This window comes from Ipomoea nil, unplaced genomic scaffold (genome assembly GCF_001879475.1).
Source record: "Ipomoea nil cultivar Tokyo-kokei standard unplaced genomic scaffold, Asagao_1.1 scaffold1558, whole genome shotgun sequence".
NCBI classification, from domain to species: Eukaryota; Viridiplantae; Streptophyta; class Magnoliopsida; order Solanales; family Convolvulaceae; genus Ipomoea; species Ipomoea nil.
Genome location: NW_017617986.1, coordinates 2,185,207 through 2,210,140, shown reverse-complemented (window position 1 = coordinate 2,210,140; position 24,934 = coordinate 2,185,207). Strand labels below are relative to the sequence as shown.

Here is a 24,934-nt window from a genome sequence, read left to right as displayed (position 1 = left end):
AAAAAGTGTCTAGGATATGAACGAGGTGAATCTTCGAATAATGCTCCTATGTTTGTCAAAGAGGGTATGTTTAAGGCCACAGCAGTTCACAGTTTTGAACAAGGACAGTCATCTCGGTCAGTTCAGAAAAATGATCAAACTGCAGATACTGACTTTGGCAAAGTAACTCATCAATCTCATTATTCAAGGTTCAAAAATATGTTTGTCAGAGTTAGACAATACACTCCCATTTGCCACTACTGTCAAACAAAAGGTCACACTCGACCTGAGTGTTATTTTTTTCTACAGAGATCAAAGGAAGGAAAAATATCAGAACAAGACTATTACACCGTTCACTAGACAGGTTAGGGTCAGAAAGTTAGAAGTTATATGCTACCCCACTATAGTTCTGATTGCATCTACGACTGAAGCTAGATGGTATTTCGACAGTGGTTGTTCCAGACATATGACTGGAAATGTAAAGTGTCTCATGGCTGTTCAACCAAGCAATGGATCTGTTACATATGGCGACGGGCAAAAAGGGAAAATAGTTAGGAAAGGTACCCTGAATGTACCAGGTTTACCTCACTTAGAAGAGGTTCTGTTAGTCAGTGGGTTGAAAGCAAATCTGATCAGCATCAGTCAGTTGTGTGATCAAAATTGGAATGTGTGCTTCGATCGTAACTGTTGCAAAGTTAGTGACAAAGCAGATCAACTTGTCATGGAAGGAACCCGATCCTCAGATAACTGTTATGTTTTGGCAAACGAAAATGCTTGTCACCTATCTAAATCTGATGAATCAAAACTCTGGCATAGACGACTTGGTCACATAAACTTCAGAGATATGGAGAGAGTTTGTGGTGCATGTGCCATTGAGAAACAAATTAGAACTCCGCACAAAGCAGTAAGAGTTATCACTACTGAGAAGTGTCTAGAGCTTGTTCACATAGACCTCATGGGGCCAACACAGACTGAAAGCATTGGGGGAAAGAAATACATATTTGTGTGTGTAGATGATTTCTCTCGATACAGCTGGGTGTGCTTTCTAAGAGAAAAATCTGAGGCCTTCAAGGCTTTTAAAACCCTGTGTATAAGGGTTCAAAAGGAAAAGAACGAGCCTATAATAAAAATTCAGAGACTGAGAAGTGATCATGGGAAAGAATTTGAAAATTCACTATACTCAGATTTCTGCTCTGAACACGGTATATCACATGAGTTCTCAGCTGCTAGAACAGCTCAATAGAATGGTGTGGTGGAAAGAAAGAATCGAACCTTGCAAGAAATGGCTAGAGTTATGTTACATGCTTCTCATCTGCCGCAACGCTTCTGGGCTGAAGCAGTTCATACAACTTGTCATACAGTGAATAGGGTCTATCTTTTAGACCAGGAACGACCAAAACACCATATGAGATCTGGAAGGGAAAGAAGCCAAACCTGAAGTATTTTCATGTGTTTGGGATGAAGTGTTATGTGCTGATTGATAGAGAACAAAGAGGAAAGTTTGAACCTAAGAGTGATGAGATCATCTTTCTTGGATACTCTCCAAATAGTCGTACCTACAGAGTCTACAACAAGAGAACTCAATCTGTAATGGAATCAGTAAATGTTGTTATAGACGACAGTCCAGACGAATCATTGGAAACAACAGTGACTGATCCAGTGACAGAGCTTCCTCTCAGTGAACTGAATAATGCAGATAGCAACAGTCAGCCCAAATCACAAGAATCCTCAGATGAAGATCAAGAAAGTTCTGAACAGGAGACAACTCTTATAAATGATACAGGTAAAGACAAACCCACCAGAACCCAAAAGAAGCTTTACAGGATGATCTGTGGATCAAGGCAATGCAAGAGGAGCTACATCAGTTTGACCGAAATCATGTTTGGGATCTAGTACCAAGACCTGATCGTGTCAACATAATTGGAACAACGTGGATCTTCAAAAATAAAGCTGATGAAGCTGGGAATATTGCAAGGAACAAAGCTCGGTTAGTGGCACAAGGATACACTCAGATAGAAGGAATTGACTATGATGAAACGTTTGCTCCTGTGGCGAGACTTGAGTCAATCAGAATTCTATTAGCTGTCGCATGCATTCTGGGATTCACACTGTTTCAGATGGATGTTAAGACAACGTTTTTGAATGGATATCTGTATGAAGATATCTATGTGGCACAACCTAAGGGATTTGAAGATCCAGATCATCCATCACATGTCTACAAGCTCAGAAAAGCTCTCTGTGGCCTTAAACAAGCCCCACGGGCATGGTATGAACGCCTGACACAGTATCTGCTACAGCATGGTTATAAACGAGGAAATGTTGACAAAACATTGTTCGTAAAAACCATTGGAAGTCATGTCACCATTGCTCAGATCTACGTGGATGACATTGTGTTTGGATCAACTTTACAGAAATACATAGATGAGTTAGTAAAAGTCATGAACGAAGAATTTGAGATGTCCATGGTTGGTCAACTGACGTATTTCCTAGGACGGCAAGTTAAGCAAAGTCCTGAAGGGTACTTTATCTCACAAGAAAAGTACGCTAAGAATTTAGTCAAGAAGTTTGATTTGGAATCATGTAAACCATCCAGGACACCGATCTCCATCTCCACAAAAGTATCCAAAGATGACACAGGTGTATCATTGGATAACACAGTCTACCGAAGCTTGATAGGAAGTCTGTTGTACCTGACGGCTAGTCGACCAGACATAATGTTCAGTGTTGGAGTATGTGCAAGGTTTCAATCTGATCCAAAAGAATCACACCTCATAGCTGCTAAACGAATTCTGAAATATATAAAAGGAACGATTCAATATGGACTATAGTACTCCAAGGACAGTAAACTGAGTCTGATTGCATACTGTGGTGCTGACTGGGCAGGAAATATTGATGACCTTAAGAGTACATCTGGTGGATGCTTCTTTGTTGGTAAGAACTTGGTGTCGTGGCTGAGTAAGAAACAGAATTCAATTTCCTTAAGTACTGCAGAGGCAGAATACATAGCTGCTGGTGGATGTTGTACTCAGTTAGTAATGATGAAACAGATGCTTTTAGACTATGGTCTTACTCAAGGAATTATGACACTCTATTGTGACAATGTCAGTGCTATCAACATCTCAAAGAATCTAGTTCAACACTCAAAGACGAAGCACATTGATATTAGGCACCACTACATAAGAGACCTGGTTGAATCCAATGAGATTGAATTGGAGTACATTCAAACAGATAAGCAACTGGCTGATATTCTGACCAAGCCCCTATATGCAAATCATTTTGAAATTCTCAGATCTGCTCTGGGAATCTGCAGGATTGACGAATAAGGCAGTTAGTCATTTTGTTAAGTGTATATCTTAACCTAAATTACCATAAAGTTTGTGGCCTTTCTCAAATTTCAAATTTCCTTTCATCCTTTTCTTACTTAAAAAGAAGGCATACCGTTGTGTCAATCACATCGCCTCTGCATGATTTTTGACAAGCCGCATTAATTAGGGTTCTTCACCCTTGGGACATTTGTTACCGGGCCACTCTTGAACAGAAGGAGCACTCAAAGAATATCTCTGCACTCAGTTTGCTCTCTCTCTCTCTCTGCTACTTCTTTGCCTAGGTTGAATCCTCTCACATTCTCACGATACATTCTAATGGCGGACGCAGTAAGGAATATCATCATCAAACATGGAAGCAAGACCCATTTTCCAGAAGTTGCCGCCAAGCACATTCAGACACTATTGCAGTTGGCAATGAAGAAGAAACTGAAACATGACCCTCTTCTTCGTGATGAGATCATGGTCACGGTTATGACAGATTATCCAGAGTTCTATGCCGAATGGTCTGAAGATGATACCAGTGAGCTTTTATTGTTGGTCTCTGAAGCCAGTGATGAGGTTTCTCCAGCATCTATCCCAGAGATGGAAATCGGACTGGGGCATTTCTCCCATACTTTGCACAGAGGGCCCTTGAATCTGTTGAGGTCTCACGATGACGAGCTGAATCGCAACCCCTGTACCTGCAAGCTGCCAGAGATGAAACCAGACACAGGCTGGAAATCCTTCGAAACAGGTCAAACACTTCTGATTCACCTATGTAAATTTCGCCTGATAAACCTGAGGATCTAGTGTCTAATGCTACCCCATCTACTGTGCCTGTTGTTTCTGCGAATGTGCCTGCTTTAATTTCTGTGAAATCTTCTGTATCTGTTGATCCCTCTTGTTTACCTACTGTGAAGTCTGATTCTTTGAAAAGTGGGGCTCTTAATGTGTCTGAGGAGGAAGAAAAATCTTTTGATGAGCCCAACAATCTAAGTTTGGTTGTTTTCTCGTCTGATAATATTGCTCTGCCCCCTGCTGTTATTGCTGATGTCCCACAAGAAATCGGTTCCTCTGTTAATCCCTCTAATATGCCTGCTGAGGTTGAAACTGTTAAACTCTCAAGCCCCCGTAACTCTGAGAAAATGGATGGCGTTCCAGTCTACACCTCCACATCTTTAGCTGAGAGTCTTGAACATGTCCAGCACTTTGTTGGTCTACCTGCTGCCTCCATTCCAAAACCCTATCGAGTGATTCATCCTTCTGAGTCCTCGAGTGAAGATGAAAAGATCCTTGCTGAAGTCTATGGTACCCAAGCTCATGCATCTACAGCTCCGACTGTTGAGGCTACTGCACATCCTGATTCCACCACCTTCAAAATTAGAGAGATTACGAATCTTCTTGGAAGCTCGTCTACACATGTGTATGATTCCAGTCACTCTGTGTCTCCTGTTCAACCCCCATCCAAAGAAACGAGAAGATAAAAAAGGATGAATATTCCTGTGAAAGTTGTTGTTGAGACTGATGATGACAATGCTGATGTGGATCAGCCTGAGAAGAGAAGAAAGCCCAGTGAGACCATCAAACCTGAAGCCAATCCTCCTATCCAACAAGTGTTCAAGACACTACGGTCTTCTGTTAAACAAATGGGCCCTACTGCTGTTCAACCTACTGTTGTTCCCACATCCTCTGCCAGAAAGGGGAAACCATCTACTCGTTCCAGAGGTCGAAGTATAACTCCTGAGGTTCAACCTATTGAAATTTCTAACACATCTATTTACAAGCCTCAGTTTGTATCCCCCACTGCTCAGGGCAAATGGTCCACCATGGTCAGGAGAGACCTTATTGTTCAAAGTTCTGTTGATGAAAACCAGCTGAATTCCGTGTGTGATATCCTACCACTGCTGAGTGAAGTGGGGCTGCTGAAGACTGTCACCTCCATCTGTCCATACTCGAAGTTCCTCACTTATGAATTTTACTGTAATCTCAATGAAGAGATAGACATTTTTACTGGGCCACGGCCAATGCAAATCTTCATTCGAGGGAAATGGTACATCTTTGGGCCTGACATGATCAATGAATATTATGGACTGACAGCGGTGCAAGAAGAAGCTATTACAGACTGAAACTTGGTGGCCAAGACTCTAACAGGTGGACAGCTTGATACATGGCCTACTAGTGACAAGGATTATCTGCCTAGCTCTCAGCTCACCTCCAGATATGTCATTCTGCACTGACTTTCTCTACACAACTAGCTTCCATCAGCTCACTTCTATACGGTTGGTAAGAAATTGGCAGGTTTCTTGTTCCGAATTGGAACAAAGATGCCGATTGATCTGGGAAATTGGATTTACTATCATATTGTCACCATGATCCATCCACGCGAACAGAAGGTAAGGCTGCCCTTCCCGAATCTGATTTATGGAATTCTCAAAACTCAGGGTCTTGAGCCTATGCCGAGTGAAGTAATCTGTCCAACCCTTCTCTATACTGTTGATCGGCGTCTTTTGACTGGAGATCACATTCGTGATGTTACACCGGTGATTGCCCCCTCCAATTCTGAACCTGATACAGTGGCTGATGATTCGCCACATGCAAGGGATCTTCAACTCTCCATTCAGTTAAAGGCAAGGGTCTCTGAGCTTGAGACAGTTCACGACATTATTGCGAAACATCTGACAGGGGCTCGTACTGAGTTGGCAACCGTTCTTCTTCATTTAAGCCTGTCTGAATCTGCTGCTACTGCTGAACCTGCGAAGTCCGGCAGTGAAACTCCCTCCAATGCTTGACCATGCTTTGACTCTCATTGGCAAAAAGGGGGAGTATGAACTCAGGGGGAGTTGAAACTCAGGGGGAGTTGTTTTTTTTTTTTTTTTTTTTTTTTTTGTGTACCTTCTGGCCCTGGCTGGGCGTTGTTTGTGATGGCACTACCTTTTATTTGAAGAATGTTCTTTGACTGTTGTTTTGATCCAGCATGACTTCTATGCTGTGTTTTTCTTTCTGCTATGTAATCAGATACTTGGGTTGTTTGTTTTATGATAGCCTATCTTAGTTCTTTCAGTTTATGTCTTTCTACATAGTCGAGTTGTTTTGCCAAATAATAGCCAAATGGGGAGTTTGTTAGTGTTTTAATTGCTCAAAAACCCCAACTTATAATTGGCAATATTATTATGGCATACTAAGATAGGTTTAGCTTAGTGTCAGTTTTGTTCTACAGAGGACTGATCAATCAGATACAACAACAGAGGGACTGACACTGAAGATCTGTTTTAGGAAGCTGTTTACTTAAAAGCTGTACGCGATTTTACAGAAGACAGATTTGGAAAGAAGATCAGCGTATCTGCTTTGGAAAGGTATGGACCGAATCTTTAAGATTACATTCTTCAAATCATGTCCTACCATCTACAATCAAAGATATCTATGGAGAGAGTGTTCTAACTATGGAACTATAAGTATCCTCATTCGTCGAGAATTAGGGTTACGCTTTCAAGAGAGAAGAAACACTCGTTATCAGTTTTATGAGATCAGATCTTTGATTACTATACATCTTCTCAATACAACATGTTCATGGTGATTAAGATGATGAACTTGAGAAGAATCACTGCTGCTTAAACGAAAGGACACTGTGATCACACTTTTGTGAGAACAACCGTAAAGAGCGTCATTGAAGTGGACTGCATCAGAGTTGGCTCTCCAGGTGAAGGGATTTCATTGGACTTTTGTATGCATGGCTCTCCACCTTCAACAATCCACTAAACCTGTGTAGACTAGGTATGTACCTTGTGTGGGGCACTTGGGTGAGATTATTGTTTCTCTACCTTTGTGCGTTGGATTATGATTTAGTGGATTGGACACCTATGTGATCGTCCCCCAGACGTAGATACACACTGTATCGAACTGGGTAAACATCTTGTGTTTTGCTTTGTGCTGTTATCTCTTTCTTTAAACATCTCTATGGTCTGTTATTACTGACTGACTTCATCGCTAAATCAGTCAGTCCATTTCATCAGTTGGTTAATCCAGTTAATTTGATTAAAAATGAGGAAATGTAAAATTACAATATTAAACATAATTATATAGGTGTACAAAATTTGTTTTAAATAACATTTTCTTGATTATCGTCGCGCCTTTACACCTTTGAAAAAATTGTTGTCTTCGTCTTTTCTCCATTTTTCATTCTTATTTCAACGACTACAGAAAAATCGTAGACGGACGCGCCTTTACACCTTTGAGAAAATATTTGTCTTCGTCTGTTCTCCATTTTCTCATTCTTATTTCAACGACTACAGAAAAATCGCAGACGGACAACTAAAGGAGCTGCTGCAATCTACTCATATTCCTAGCCGGCAAAACCCTAACACATATAGTAGACGACAGTGTTTCTTGAGTAAGTATATAGGTCTTTAAAGTTTGTGATTCTTTTCATTATTTATTCATGTGAAATTTTCAATCTTTTGATTATTTTAAAAGGATATATATCAGGAAATGTAGCAATTGACTTGATGTTTGTAAAATTGATAAGAATTTTTATAAAAATCGTTATTGATAACCATCATTTCTTTTGTGATTAGAATATATTATTATTGATATCTATAGATATGTGAATCATCATTTTTAAATTTCTCTGCACAAAAGGCACATTGGTGTAAACGAATTGTTGTGCATGGTTTACAAATTAAATGGATTAGCTGCACACTTAATTGGTAATCTATTCCAACTTCACTCTACATATATAAATATTTTAATGGATTTGTCAAAACTTTTTGTTGTACTTGTTAAGAGCATCACTACTTTCTATTCTTGGCTTGTCAATATATTGAAGTGGCGCTTTTGGTCATTTGAATTTGTTAATGGATTTGCTTGTCAAAAATATTTATTTTTGCAACTCTACCTAGCAAGTGATTGGTAAAGTTGGAGTGTGAGTTTGACGAAAACAGAAAAGTAAAAGGTAAAATCATATTATTTGTTTTGAATAATAATGGAAAATTTTTGACATATAGAAGGTCTGAAAACGTCATTTTATTGACAATCCAGCAAGAACTTTAAGTTGTGATACTATAACATATGAACTAAATTCAATTATCTTATAACTCATGGATATAAAGTGCAATTACTCACTTTTTATAATTTAGTGAATGAATTTTTACCATTTTTTTTTTTGTGTTTAATTGATTTGAAGCAGATATAGAAAGCAATATATGATGACTGAGAATTCAAGTAGAGGGAGGCAATTCAACAAAGGGGAAGTGGTAGAGTGTCATCCAATAATGACTCATCTGATGATGACAAAAGTAAAGACCCTGATTATTAACTAATAAGGTTGTCGTCTAGAAGACATTATTCAAACCTTAATCCTCCTCCCATTAGGGATACTAATCAAGAACAAACATCTGGCATATAAGGTTGTGTATATTTTATCACTAAATATGAATTTTCTGGAATGTCTTTTAATAAATACATTAGTATTTTGATCATATTGATGTGATGATGACCTATGTATGTACTGATGGGTTACTATATAAATAAATATTTTTAATAATTATTTTTATATTTGATTAATATATAAGTGGTTTCATTATTTTTAAAATAAGTAATGAATATAAAGATGTGGGGAGATGTAAAACATGGTAACTCATCAGCTTATAGGGTCAAATGTCGGTACACACAAGAGATAATCTAGTAAGTTTGGGCATAACCCCACACATTGATTCCTTTTCCCAAATACTGCCTAGCTAGTGCCTACTAATAAATCACTGAGCTAAGTCCGTGCGGGCAGTATCATGATTTTATTGATTGAACAGATGTTGTCTAAGTAGGGAGTAAAAAAATGAATTCACATTATAAAAATTAAAGTGACATAAATATATGACATACTTGTCTCATATTAAAGGTTTTTTTTTTTTTTTTTTTTTTGTACCAAAAAAAAAAAAAAAAAAAAAAAAAAAAAAAGAAAGAAGAGTTGTCTCATGATATGATGTTATATTATTGAAGCTTTATCTATCCATTCATATTCTACTGCACCATCTTCTACAGAGCCACCAGTTCCTAACATGAGACGCAAGCGCCACCGTTCCGCGAGTGAAAACTGTGATGAAACGACACCTGAAACAACAACAACAGCTCCAATGGTTGTATCACCAACTCTATATGTGTTCACCGAGTAACACATTTCACAATCATCAGTAATACATAAATTGTCCACCCATGCCAGTAACAACAAAACATAAACCATACATTTCACAATCCTCAACTAAACATATAAAAATAAAAAATAAATAAAAAAACCATTCATTTCAAAGTAAAAAACCAACCCTATTCACAGTCCTATATGACTAACGAGAAGGGGAAGGAAAAGCTAATAGAAACTTACCAGCCTTCGACAACTCGATTCAATCTATTTACCATACGTTGTGAACCCATGTCTCTAAACACTCAAAAGATCAAGTCTTGTTTCCTACTAGGGCTTGTGAAAAAGAACGATGAGCAAGACAATATTCATTGACCATGAAATTTGGGGATTTTGACTCCTATTTCGAGTTTAAAGGGGTGTATTCACACTTTTGTAGAGTTTTAAAGACTTTTAAAATGATAGATTTTAATAAATTTTGATTGACTTTCATAGAATCGTTCAAAACTTTTTAAAACTTTATAAGACTCTATAAAAATCTATATGAAAAACATTCATAGACTTTTATCAACTTTTTATTTAAAAAAGTCTACAAAAGTCATTGAAATTCTAAATTGGATACATCCTTACAAGTTTTCAAATGATTTTGATTCTTATCATTTACTCCGTATAATAAAAGAATTGATCAAATAAAATATTTAAAAATATAATTACAAGTTGCATAAAATAATAAAAAAAATAAAAACAAAAACAAAAATCTAATATTAATAATATATAAAAAAAAATTATATTTGATATATTGCTATGCTTCACGCAAAGAACTATTATTTGCAATAGCAATTTGAGACTGGGAAAAACAACATGGTGCTACTGTTTGCAACTCCAAATTGTTGTTGCGAACAGTAGTTCGCTCTTCGTAGTAACCTGTTGTTAAAAAAAAAAAAAAGAAAAATATATATTACGAATATAAACATAAAAAGAATAAAAATCAAATATAGAAGTATTTATATGAATATTATGTAACATATACTAAAATTTGACGATGAAAAATTTGCTTTGTTCATGTATTTAGGGAGAATTAGAGAAAATTAGGGATAAAAAATTCATAGAAAAAAATAAAAATCAATATATACAAGCAATAATGAAGTAAAAATAATACTATTTTTAATTTTTAGAGGAAGATTGCAAAGTTTAGGAGAGAGAAAAATTGGAAGAGTTTAGGTATGATAAAAATATAGGATAATGAAGAAAAAATTAATTTTATTAAATTTATATACGTTTATAAAGTTTAAATAGGGAGAAAAAATAGAGTTTAAATAGAGAGAGAAAACATTCAAAGTTGTTAGAAAGAAAGTTTTGAAATCTTAGGGTTGATGGTTGGATTTCAACTACTTATATTTGAGAAGTATAAAAGTTTACAGAAGTCCTAAAATTAAAAAGTCTACAAAAGTTCATAACTTGTTGAATACCACATCACTTTTAAAGACTCTAAAAGTCTTAATCGAATACCACACAACTTTTAAAGACTCTTTAAAAAGCTTGATTGAATACTGCCTGACTTTTAAAGATTCTCTAATGGCCCGTTTGGTTCACGGAATAGGCCGAGAATGACATAGTATTCCCAGTAATAGGCCTATTCCTTTGTTTGGTAACCATTTCTATTACCAGGAATATTATTCCTGGTAATAGCCTATTACCTCAAATAAGGTAATAGCTATTACTAGGGCCCCCCTGGTATTAGCCTATTAATGAACGCTCATGAATAGATTTTAGGATCTATTTTTTTTTTACCCGTTTCTTTAACCTAAATTTTTTATCCTATATATAAATTTATCCTATTTCACCACCGTCGTCGCCATCACCACCATCACCGCTGTCGCCGCCACCACCACCATCGCCGCCGCCGCCGCCACCACCACCACCATCGCCACAACCGTTGCCACCCCCACCACTGCCACCGCCACCACCATCGCCGCCGCCACTACCACCACCGCCACCAGAACCACCACCCAGCAGCACCACTGCCACCACCATCATCGCTGCCGCCATAACCGTCGCCGTCCCCACCACCACTGCCACAACCGTCATCGTCACCACCACCACCGTCTCCCCCACCACTACCACCGCCACCACCACCCCTACCACCCCAGCACCACCACCACCACCGCCACCACCACCATCGCCACCACCGCCACCACCATCGCCACCACCACCACCACCACCACCATCGCCACCATCACATATTTTTATAAGGGTATTTATGTCTTTTAAAACATATTTCATTTCTATTCCTTAAATCAACCAAACACTGTAATATAATTCCTAAAGTCTATTCTTTCCGCGAACCAAACAATAGAATACAATTCATATTCTATTCCTTGCCTATTCTATTCCTTTGGAATAGCATTCTTATTACCTCAAAATTCATTCTGTGAACCAAACGCTGTATAAAAGTTTGAATTGAATACCTCCAAACTTTTAAAGTTCATAAAAGTCTTTAAAACTCTATGAAAGTCATGATTGAATACACCCCCTAAGTGTTTAACATAACTGATTCAATTGAAAATAACTTGAAAACACAACTTTATCCTTGTATTTGATGGCCAACTAACATAAAATCTAACGGAAGACCTTACAAGTAGACCTGACAATTCGTGTATACGGGTTCGTCAACGGGTTAACACGATAATGACCCGAATACGATAATGCTAAATCCAAACACGACACCTTATGGTTAACGAATTCAAATTTTTAACACGAACACGAACACGATTTGTTAATAGCAAGGTTGCAAAACAATTTATTTTTTTTAAATGTAAAAAAAAAATTAAAAATTAAAAATTATCAAAATTCACTAATAAAACATAAGATTCTCATCATTTTTTTTCTTACAAACTATTTATTTAAGTGGCTATAAAGTAGTTTAAAATATTGTTGAAACCATCTAAATACATAAAAAAAATTTAAAATTAAGAGCAAAAGAAGCATTTTTTGGAGAAATTAATTAGAGGGCCAAACCGCCTTCGGTTGTTTGCGTTGTATAGATCTCGAAAAAATACGCGATTTGAAAGAAAAAATTGTCCAAAACGGACAACTGAGTGAAAAGTTATGCCTTCACACAATTTTTAACCCTAAAAAAAAATTAAATAAATAAATCGGCCGGTTCAGCAAGCTAGGAGGTTTAGGCGGCCGCCTAGACGCCCGGCTGCGGAGGAGGCCGATTCCGGCCTTCCTCGCGGTGGCCGGGCTGCGCGTAGGCACGATTTTTGCAACACTGGTTAATAGGTTGAATGCGTTGACACAATAGACACGTTTTGTTAATAGACTTTGTGTCGTTTCGATACGATATGACACGAAACATGTTTAAACCTGCTAAAACTATTAAAATATTTATTAAAAAAAAAACAAAAAATTAAAGTTAAGTTATTAATATATATTTTTTGAATGCTACGGACTCTATTACAATGTAGTATCTGTTCATATACTTTCTCAACCTACTGAAACACAAAGAGTCAATAACGCCTCTACTAAGGCTCAAACTCACAACCTTCCAAATGGAAGTTCAACCCAGATACCATTAGACCACATAGTCTTGGTACTAGAAAGAGTATTCAATTTATAATTAACATTCATAAAATGATGAAATAACGTAAAAAAATCATAATTAAAGAAGTCCATACTAGTTTTTATAATAAAATTGAACACAATAAAAATTCAAATTTCAGATTGTTGAATATCAATAACTGATGTAGAATCTTGGCCTATAATGTAGCAAAATCATCCTGGGTCATTTTCATTATATCTTTTGTAATCTCATCCATGACAATGGTTCTTACCTAAATGACAATGGTTCTTAGCAGGTTATAAACATGTTTGTGTAAACGGGTTCGTGCAAATGAGCTAACATGATAATATTAACAGGTTAAACGTGTTCTTAATAGGTTTAACGGGTTGACCCGTTAAGACACGAAACATAACGGGTCAACTCGTTAACAACACGGGACACGTTAAAGCTAAACACTAACCTATTATTTTTGTGTCGTGTTAACGGGTCGTGTCCATAATTGTCAGATCTACTTACAAGGTAACTTTTTAATAGTTAGGGGACTAAATCGAGTAAAAAAATTAAACAAATGACCTTTTTAAGGAAATCGCAATAGGTTTTTTTTTTTTTTTTTTTGGATGCTACTGACTCTATTACATTGTAGTATTTATTCAAACACACTTTCTAAACCTAATGAAGCACACGGAGTCAACAACGCCTCCACTGAGGCTCGATCTCATGACCTCCCACATGGGAGAAGTCACTACATGTCATCTAAGCACAAAGTGCTTGACGCAAATCGCAATAGTTGAGGGACCACAACTGATATTAACTCTTATTTATTATACTACTCAATATAGTAAATAACTATCAATCGTATAATAATTAATTTTGACTCTAAATTAATCAAAACATTAATTTTACGACAATTTCGCATCATGTAGAAAATTTAGGCGGGAAAAAATTAGTATTATTTTTCATACTCCTAAATATAATTCGATTACCTAAAGATTAAACCTAATTAGATAGGTGTACAAAATTTGTTTTAAATAAAATTTTATTACTTATCTCGCGCCTTTACACCTTTGACAAAATATTTGTTTTCGTCTGTTTATTATTTTTTTTATTCTTGTTTCAACGACTACAGAAAATCGCCGACAACTAAATACGCTATTGCAGTCTACTCCTATTCCTAGCCGCCGGCAAAAACCCTAACACATATAGTAAAGGTCGACGGTGATTCTTGAGTAAGTATATAAGTCGTTCGAGTTTTTGAATCTTTTCATTATTTATTCATGTGAAATTTTCAATCTTTTGATTATTTTAAAAGGATACCCGGAAAAGTAGCAAATGACTTGACGTTTGTAAAATTGATATGAATTTTTATATAAATCGTTATTGATAACCATAATTTCGTTTCTGAGTTGAATATATTATTGATATCAGATATGTCAATCATCATTTTTAAATTTCTATGCACAAAACTCACATTGGTGTAAACGAATTGTTGTGCATATATGGTTTAGATGCACACTTGGTAATCTATTCCAACTTCACAATACTCTAGATATATAAATATTTTAATGGATTGGATCTGTCAAAACTTTTTGTTGTGTTAAGAGCATCACTACTTTCTATTCTTGGCTTGTCAATGAAGTGACGCTTTTGTTCCTTTTGTTAATGGGATGAATTTGTAAAAAAAAATAAAAAAATTTGCAACTCTAGCAAGTGAATGGTAAAGTTGGATTGTGACTTTGATGAAAAAAGATAAGTAAATGGTAAAATCATATTATTTGTTTCGAATAATAATGTCAAAGTTTTGATATATAGAAGGTCTGAAAATGTCACTTTATCACTGCTGGAAATTATGGAATTTTCGACCACTTGAAAGTGATCTTATATCAAGTTGAAGCAAAAAGTGGTCGGAAATAGCAACAAAGATTTTTCCGGATACTAAGGCTTTCGACTTGATTTAAGATCATTTTCAGGTGGTCGGAAATTGCATAATTTTCAGCGGTGTATTGACAATCCAACAAGAACTAAAACTTGTGATACTATAACATATGAACTAAATTCACGATTATCTTTTAACTCAGGGACATAAAGTGCAATTTCTCCCTTTTTATAGTTTAGTGAAATTTTACATTTTTTTTTTTTGGTTTAATTGATTTGAAGCAGATATAGAAAGCAATATATGATGGCTGAGAATTCAAGTAGAGGGAGGCAACAAAGGGAAAGTGGTAGAGTGTCATCCAATGACGACTCATCATCTGAAGATGACAGAACTAAAGACCCTGATTATCAACTAATAAGGTTGTCGTCTAGAAGACATTATTCAAACCTTAATCCTCCTCCCATTAGGGATACTAATCAAGAACCTGCACAGCATACAACATCAGGTATATATGGTTGTGTACATTTTATCACTAAAAATACGAAGTTTCTTAAATGTCTTTTAATACATTAGTTTTTTTATCATATTGATGACCTAGCTATGTACTGATGGGTTACTATGTAAATAAATATTTTTAATAATTATTTTGTATTTGCTTAATAAGTGGTTTCATTATTTTTAAAATAATTAATGAATATAAAGAATTTTATTGCAATGTATTTGATTAATAAGTGGTTTCTTATGTTGGAAAAAGGAAAATGATATATGAAAGAGTAAAACTCTTTGGTAAGCTTGACAAAGCATGTGGGGAGAGGTAAATCATGGTAATTAAAATATTTCATTTGCCACTGCACCTTAATTCTTCTGCAGAGCCGGCAGTTCCTAACGTGAGACGCAAGCGCCACCGTTCCGCGAGTGAAAACTGTGATGAAACGACACCTGAAGCTTCAAGGGTCCGTTTACGTTGTAGGAGGAATATCAGCAGGCCATTGTCATCGTTGAAACCTGCAACCATCCTTTCATGGCTCATTGACTCTAAAACAGTTGAAGAAAACGGAGAAGTTATGGATGATGGGAACATAGAGAAGAAAGGGAAGATAAAGAGGGAGGGGATATTGTGTCGTTGCTGCACAAAAACACTGACACCTCAAGAGTTTCACGCTCACGCTCACGCCGGAGGAACCTCGTCGTATCAAGAGCGTTATTACGACAGAATCCTCGTCGCCGCAGGTAGTTCGAGAAAATCTATGTTGTCGTGTATGGATGAGGCGTTGCGTGATCCTAGTGAGCGCAAGAATCGTGAGACCAAGTTTATCAGTGCAGAGGATAGGCATGATGCTGGGTGCATTGTTTGTGCCATTGGTGGTGATCTCCTCTGCTGCGACGGCTGTAGCTCAACCTATCATCAGCCCTGCATGGATATTACGGTGAGATAGAGATCGATCCAACACAAATATATATTATTTCTTTAATTTCTACTCTTATCTCTTTTTCAAGTGTTGGGGGGAAGCCAAAAAGGGCCAAGTCGAGAACCATGTATTGAGGGAAATTGTCTGGGGTTAGTAAATGGTCAAGTCTAACAGTACACCATGTGATTAGAGAAATTGTTGGACAAAGGCCGGTAATTAAAGACCCAAGTCCAGCGCCATGTGACTAGGGGAATTGTAGGCCAGTCGGAGGCTAATAAAGGGTCAAGTACTCAAGTCCAACACTATATATGTGGCTATGGGAATTGTTGGACTAAGATTGATAAAGGGCCAAGTCTAGCACCACGTGGCTAGGGGAATTGTTGGGCGGACGCTGGTAAAGGGCCAAGTCTAACACCATGTGGCTAGGGGAATTGTTCGACGAAGACTGGTAAAGGGCCAAGTCCAGCACCATGTAGCTAGAGGAATTGTCGGACGAAAGTTGTTAAAGGGTCAAGTCCAACACCATGTGGCTAGGGGAATTATATTGTTGGACGAAGGCTGGTGGTAGAGGGCCAAATCCAGCGCCATATGTCTAGGGAATTATTGGGTGGAGGTTGGTAAAGGGTCAAGTCCAACATCATGTGGCTAGGAGAATTGTTGGGCCGAGGCTGGTAAAGGGTAGTCCAACACCCTAGTTCTTGAATATGTGATAGTTGTCCAGCATTACTAGTAACTTTTGGCGTAGTGGTAAGTGTTTGATCATATAAAACACCAAACAAATAACTCTTTTTTTGTTCACCAATTTCAGGAGGTTCCAGAGGGTTCATGGTATTGTCCATATTGTATCTGCAAGTTCTGTGGAGAAATGGATGATGATTTGATGAACAAATGCCATCAATGTGGCAGGAAATGTAAGCAATTACATAAAGTCAATGTTTGATTTACTCTCATTACCAAAATTATAAGTTCAACAAAATTTTCGTTGTTATTGAACAGATCATTTGAAGTGCTATCAAGGGTTGGAAGAAAGAGAACTTGATCTAAACATGCTCTCTCATGCTCTTTACTGTGACCAGAATTGCATAGAGGTGAGCTTTCCTATTTATATATATATATATATATATATATATATATATATATATACACACACACACACGTAGATTCTACAAAAAGATAAGTGTATTGTGAGATGTGGGCAAATTAAAATGTTTGCATTGTATCATAAGGTCAAATAAGTTGTAATGAAGAGACTAACTACTAATAATGTTTTGTGGTCTAAAACTAAGATTTTAATGATATATTTAATGTTTTTGTTGCAAATAAGGTTTCTGAGAAACTGGAGAAAACATTGGTAGGATTAAAGAATGAATTGGAAGAAGGATATTCATGGACTTTACTCCGTCAATTAGATTATCAGCACGGAGTGTACATAGATGAAGATTATGAAAGAACAATTTGTCACTCCAAGCTCGCTGTTGCCTGGAGATTAATGGAGGATTTCTTCGGACAAGTCTTTGATAGCTACACAAAAATTAACGTTATCAAAAATGTCATTTACAACTGTGGGTATGTACTAGCTAGAGATTATAAAAATTTCTATAACATCATGAATCTAAAGTTAGAAAATAAATTTCATTTTTGAATTATGACTTTATATTGACATATATATAGTGATAGACACCTTCTGTTTCATCATTTAAACTTTTGCAGTTCAAATTTCAATAGAATTGACTTCAAAGGCTTCTACACCGCTGTCTTGGAAACAAATGGGGAAATAGTTTGTGTTGCAGCTCTAAGGTAATAATCATCAAACATATATGGTATATATTTGTTATATGTGTCAATTTGATTCATAGTATATCACATAACATAATCTCTGAAATGTGAACATTCGAACATATATGCTCTTATTTGGTTTAAGGGAATGCGGAGTTTCTTTACACAATGCGAAATTCTTATCATATTAATGAGAATCTCATTCCTCCTCCCTTTCAAGTTTTTAGAAGTGTTTGGTTCAAGCTATGTTATATCAAATAATTAAAATGTTGAAGCTTTTATGTATATAATGTTGTTTTAATTTATAGGATTCATGACAAAACGATTGCAGAAATGCCTTTCATTACTGCCCATTCTGCTCATAGACGCAAAGGGATGTGTAGAAAACTTATGATTGCTATTGAATCTGTAAGTTATTTAATTGATCTTTAAAATTATATTTTTATAAGTAATTTACTTTTAATTTCCTTTCTGGCTTCAATTAATTGTCATACACGCATATTGCACGTGCTCCCATATGACCAAGCTAACACCTTTATTTTTGTATATGAATGTTTTTTTTTTAAATATTTTGATTTCCCAACATATATGACATGCTTAACGGTGATATACTTATTTTGCAGGTACTTTGCTACCTCGATATAGAGAAACTAATCATTCCATCTGCACCAGAAAAGACAGAAAGTTGGAAGAAAAAATATGGATTTAGTGTATTAGATGATGAAACAAAGAAACATCTAATAAACTACAATGTATTGATGTTCCATGACGCTGTTAAACTGCAAAAGATCCTCCTTCCTTGCAACAAATGACCAAACATTAAGCTACTACTGCTGCTTTGATGCTGGTTTCACGGCTGCAGCGGCTAAGGCAGCGTATGGGGCGTGTTTATTTGACAGGCATGGGGTGTTTGTGGCAGCAACTAATGGACCATTATTGGACTGTGTTTATAATTCTCTTCTGGCGCAGAAAGGAAGCACTTTCCTGGATCAAAGCTTGAGGTGTGGAGGTGATACGGATGGTTTCTGATTGTCTTAATTTAGTTCGTGCTAGCTTTAAAAGGGGATCGTATTGATAGAACTTATGTTGGCTCTGTTATTCATTCTTGTCTTTCTTTGCGTAGTTCTTTTGTTTCTTTAGAGTTTTATCATATTAGTCGTTTTGTGAATCGGTTACCCATGCTTTGGCAAAGGCAGTTAGTGATCAGTTGAGTCTATGTACTGGGAGGGTTCTCCCCCATCTTTTATTTCAGTGTTGCTTTAATATGAAGTTTGGATTTTTGGGTTTTCAAAAAAATTGAAAATAATAAAATTTAATTGAAAATAATAATGAAGTTTGGATTTTTGCCTATTGGCTATGGATTCTTTCACTTCAGTTGAAATTATGCTTAGCTAATTGAATATGAATTGAAGGATTGGAGCAATTGATGGATTGAAGAAGAAGAAGTGTTTGATAATGAAGAAAAAGAAGAAAACGATTTCATTGAAAGTCAAGAAGAAGTGTCTTGAACTCATTAGGTTGTGATCATGCAAGGTTATGTTAGAAGATTTGCTTCATATTGTGTATGATTAATGCTTTGATTATATGGCATATTCTTTGAAAATGTGTTGTTGCTAAAAGAGTATATGAGCCACACTACACATTCTTGTCCTACTATATATGAGAGTAATAGGTACGTAGGATAGGGAGATGTTTACATGTTATGGTTTTGATTGTTTCTAATTTTATTTGAATTATGATTGTATTCAATTTGTATCAACTCATACACTAGGTGGCAGCTTGGACAGTACCTCTAGTAACTAACCTAACAAACTTTAGCCATCATCTTTTTGTTAATAGTTAGTAGCAACTCTTTGTATATAAAGCTTTTTTGTAATCTTAATATAGGTTGAATGAAAATATTTCTGTTTTAACATTCTTCTTCTTCATTTCGTGAAATGGTATCAGAGCCATAATCATGGCTTGGCGAACACCCAGCGTTAACATGGTGTAGCAGGCAGCAACCTCCAGCCAGGGAGTTCCTCCAATGAACAACATCCCCGCTCCAACTCCACCAGCAGTTCCTGTTGCAAATCCGATGGCCTTCGATCCTAGAGATCGCACCGACCCTCTGTTCCTTCATCCAAATGAGAGTCCCTCCATGCAGCTAGTCACAACTCAACTCGAAGGACGATCGAACTACCATCCATGGGCGAGAGCCATAGAAATGGCTTTAAGATCCAAAAACAAGATGGTGATCGTGGATGGATCGCAACCAGCTCTCACTCAGAATGATCCTAGATTCTTCTACTGGGATCAATGCAACACCATGGTTCTTTCATGGATCCTTAGGGCCTTTTCCCCTATGATTGTCAGAAGTGTTCTATGGATCAACACAGCAGAAGGGGTTTGGATAGATCTGAAGAAGAGATTTAGTCAACAGGATGTGTTTCGCATTGCATAGATTCAGGCTGAAATATATCAAACCAAGCAAGGTACACTATCTGTGAATGAATACTTCACTCAATTGAAATTGTTCTGGGATGAGTTACTCGTCTTGAGGCCAGTACTTGCCTGTGAATGCTCACCAACTTGTGCCTGTGGAAGAAATCTGTCTGAAAAAGTCATATCTCACCTAGAGAATGACATGCTCTCAGCCTTTCTGATTGGTCTTAATGATAACTTCTCCAACACCAAGCGACAGATCATGTTAATGAAGCCATTGCCTGATGTTGGTGAGGCCTTCTCCATGGTCTCACAACAGGAAAGGCAAGTCAATTTTGACTCAAACTCCCCAGCAGATGGCACAACAAGTGCTAGTGCTTTCTTCACCAGGATTGAAGGGAACAACAAAAGGTCCTTTTCCAACCAAAAACAGAAGCCAGTGTGTAGTTTCTGTGGTTATACAGGGCATACCATTGAGAAATGTTACAAGAAGAATGGGTATCCCCTGGTTGGAAGCCAAGAAACAAGGGTATGGCCTCAGCAAATCAAGTACAGGCCTCCCTGCAAGAATCTGAATATTCAGACAACATCAGTGCCTTTAATCATGAAGATTATAGGAGATTCTTAGAATTTATGCAGCATGAAAGAGTCAACAATTCTCCTCTAAGTGGTGCACCTACCCCTCATGTCAATGCTATAGCAGCCAACTTCATCCCTAATGCATGAATGGAAGGTAAATTGTGTAACAACAGCTTAACAGTGAATAAACTGTGTTAGTTTCTTGATAGTGGAGCCACACATCACATTGTGTGCAATATTGATCTATTGAAGAACCCTAAGAGAACTGAGGGTGTGTATGTTGACTTACCAAATGGACAAAATACTCAAGTATCCCGTGTTGGGACTGTCCAACTCTCTGCTGAATTGATCTTGATGAATGTCTTGTGTGTGCCCAACTTTCACTATAACTTGATATCCTTGGGAGAATTGGTAAGAGGTTCAAATTGCAGAGTGTTGTTCCATTCTAATCAGTGTGTTATACAGGGTCAACACCATGGGAAGATGATTGGTCTAACTGAGCTAAGGAAAGGCCTATATCAGCTTGTTTTTCCTGTTCCTGTTCAGTCCAAAAATGTTGTAAATCTGTGTAGTTTTTGGCATGCAATACTAGGGCATGCATTTGAAAGGAAAATTAGATTGTTGCACAATGTAGATAATAAGATTTGTAATGACAAACCAATTGTTTGTGAGAATTGTCATTTTGCAAAACAGAAAAGGTTACCTTTCCAGCATAGTCTTTCTACTACAAATAGTTGTTTTGATCTAGTGCATGCTGATATATGGGGACCTTATCACACTCCCACTATCTAGGGTCATCATTATTTCCTAACTTTGGTTGATGATCACAGTAGAGCTACTTGGATTTATCTAATGAGAGGAAAGAATGAAGTCAGACAACTTATACAGTACTTCTATGTGCTAGTTAACACACAGTTTGGCAAATCTATAAAATGTTTAAGGACTGATAATGGCAAAGAATTTCTAATGGAAGAATTCTATCAAAAGAAGGGGATCCTACATCAAAAATCTTGTGTCTATACTCCTCAACAAAACAGTGTTGTTGAAAGGAAACATGGCCATATTCTGTCAGTAGCAAGGGCTCTTAGATTTCAAGCTGTCACCTAGTGTATGAGTTGATAGTTTGATTTGAATTACCAAGAGGGTGGAATTGGAGTCAAATGATTGACCACATGATTACACCAGTAGCTACCTAGTTGGCGCCTGCAATACACATGCCCACTAAGTGTGTTAATACAATTAATAAAATTTTAATTTATTTTGACTGTGTTATTTTTAATTTTCTTGTTTCCCCACTTTTCTTCAACTTCTTTCTCCTTGTTGGACACAAACCTAATCGAAACAATGTAATTGTTGTAGTTGCTCTAAGGAAGCTACTCTATAATCCACTCTTATGGTTTTTGTCGACTAGGAATATGAATAGATTCTAGTAGCTTCCTTAGTTGTCTGTGATTTTTCAGTAATTGTAACAAAAATAAACAAATGGAGAACATTTTCAAAAAAAAAAAAAACAAATGGAGAACATATGAAGAAAAATGTTTTCTCAAAAGTTGTATCTTAATACAACAAATTAAAGGAGTAAAGCTAATCGCCAAGGACCTAGTAGTCTAGTGGCACCAAGTTACTTCTTTATATCGGAGGTTGTGGGTTTGAGCATTAGTAGAGGCGATAAATATGTTTAACTAGTAACTCACTTGGCGATGCACGGATAAATTTTTTATTATATATTTAAATAAGAGTTAATGCCATATGGGGTCCTCCGAGTATAGTGGTTTTGCCACGTTTAGTTCTAAACTTTCAAATTGACAATCTGTAGTCCTTCAACTTTCAAATTTAAACATTTGTGGTCCAAGTTAACCACCCATGGTCCTTCAAGTTTCAAAATTTAACCAGGCGTGGTCCTCTCATGATTGGTTAAGATTTAATAGTTGAAGGACCATGGGTAGTTAACTTGGACCAGAAATGGTTAAATTTGAAAGTCGAAGGACCACATATGGTCAATTTGAAAGTTTAGGAGTAAACGTGACAAAACCACTATACTCGGAGGACCATAGATGTTATTAATATTTAATATTTGAGGACCTTAGATTTTATTAACTCATTTAAATAATAAAATTAATGATGAAATTTTAAAGAATTTTAATATTTGAAAGTGTACATTTATTTGAAATTATAATATTTGTATATTAATGTTCCCGCAATTCATTACCTTAGAAATTTTATTAGGAAACGTCTAAACAAAAAATAGAAGAAAAGCATGACTAATTGATATTATTTTAAGTAACAAAAATATACTATAATTAAATAAAGGAAATCTCTATGTTAAATTACCATAGTAAGATTGAAGTGTTAAATATAGGTTGGTAAAATGACCATAATATGTGTCTATTTAATTTCTTTAATTATGGACATAATATGTGTATGTTTATTTTCTTTTAATTACCCACCGTAATATGTGTATGTTTAATTTCCTATATGAGCAGGAAAATTTATCATTAATATCAATAAAAATGAGGTCGTTTTATTATGATTATTATATGGTAATTAAGGAGTATATATTATTCTTAATTAATATTATGCTAATTATGATGTCCATGTAATATGAATAATTATTAATTAATAAGGAGTATATGAAAGAACAATTTGTCACTCCAAACTCGCTGTTGCCTGGAGATTAATGGAGGATTCATTCGGACAAGTCTTTGATAGCTACACAAAAATTAACGTTATCAAAAACGTCATTTACAACTGTGGGTATGTATTAGCTAGACACTATAGAAATTTCTATAACATATATCATGAATCTAAAGTTAGAAAAGAAATTTCATTTTTGAATTATGACATTATATTGACATATATATAGTGATAGACACCTTCTGTTTCATTTAAACTTTTGCAGTTCAAATTTCAATAGAATTGACTTCAAAGGCTTCTACACCGCTGTCTTAGAAACAAATAGGGAAATAGTTTGTGTTGCAGCTCTAAGGTAAATAATAATCATCAAACAAGGTATATATATATATATATTTGTTATATATGTGTCAATTTGGTTCATAGTAAATCACATAATCTCTAAAATGTAAACATTTGAACATATATATGCTCTTCTTTGGTTTAAGAGAATGCGAAGTTACTTTAATTTACACAATGTGAAATTCTTATCATATTAATGAGAATCTCTCTCCCCCACCTCAACTATATATGTTATATCACATAATTCAATTATTGAAGCTTTTATGTATATATAATGTTGTTTTAATTTATAGGATCCACGACAAAAGGATTGCTGAAATGTCTTTCATTGCTCCCCATTTTGCTCATAGACGTAAAGGGATGTGTAGAAAGCTTATAATTGCTATTGAATCTGTAAGTTATTTAATTTATCTTTAAAATTATATTTTTATAAGTAATTTACTTTTAATTTCCTTTTCTCGCTTAAATTAAGTCGTCATACACACATATTGCACGTGCTCCGGTATGACCAAACTTACACCTTTATTTCTCTATAAGAATGTTTTTTAAAAAAAAAAAAATTATTTTGATTTCCCAACATATATGACATGCTTAATAGTGATATATTTATTTTGCAGGTACTTTGCTACCTTGATATAGAGAAACTAATCATTCCATCTACACCAGAAAAGACAGAAAGTTGGAAGAAAAAGTATGGATTTAGTGTATTAGATGATGAAACAAAGAAACATCTAATAAACTACAACGTATTGATTTTCCATGACGCTGTTAAACTGCAAAAGATCCTCCTTCCTTGCAACAAATGACTAAGCTACTACTGCTAGTTTCACGGCTGCAGTGGCTAAGGCAGAGTATGGGTCGTGTTTATTTGACCTGCATGGGGTGTTTGTGGCAGCAACTAATGGACCATTATTGGACTGTGTT

General features: G+C 36.0%; 2 protein-coding genes across 2 annotated transcripts; both read left to right on the top strand.

The window, feature by feature from the left end:
• The first annotated feature begins 4,774 nt into the window (after nucleotides 1–4,774).
• On the top strand, nucleotides 4,775–5,410 carry LOC109189584. Its single transcript, XM_019340195.1, has one exon. The coding sequence runs from the start codon at nucleotides 4,775–4,777 to the stop codon at nucleotides 5,408–5,410; it is 636 nt and encodes a 211-aa protein (XP_019195740.1).
• A 9,742-nt stretch (nucleotides 5,411–15,152) lies between these two features.
• LOC109189583 (increased DNA methylation 1-like) lies at nucleotides 15,153–19,063 on the top strand. Its single transcript, XM_019340194.1, has 9 exons — nucleotides 15,153–15,354; nucleotides 15,720–16,276; nucleotides 17,067–17,169; nucleotides 17,255–17,346; nucleotides 17,583–17,824; nucleotides 17,969–18,055; nucleotides 18,343–18,442; nucleotides 18,658–18,718; nucleotides 18,897–19,063. Exons 1-9 carry the CDS (start codon nucleotides 15,153–15,155, stop codon nucleotides 19,061–19,063), a joined length of 1,611 nt encoding a protein of 536 aa, XP_019195739.1.
• Nucleotides 19,064–24,934: the final 5,871 nt, after the last annotated feature.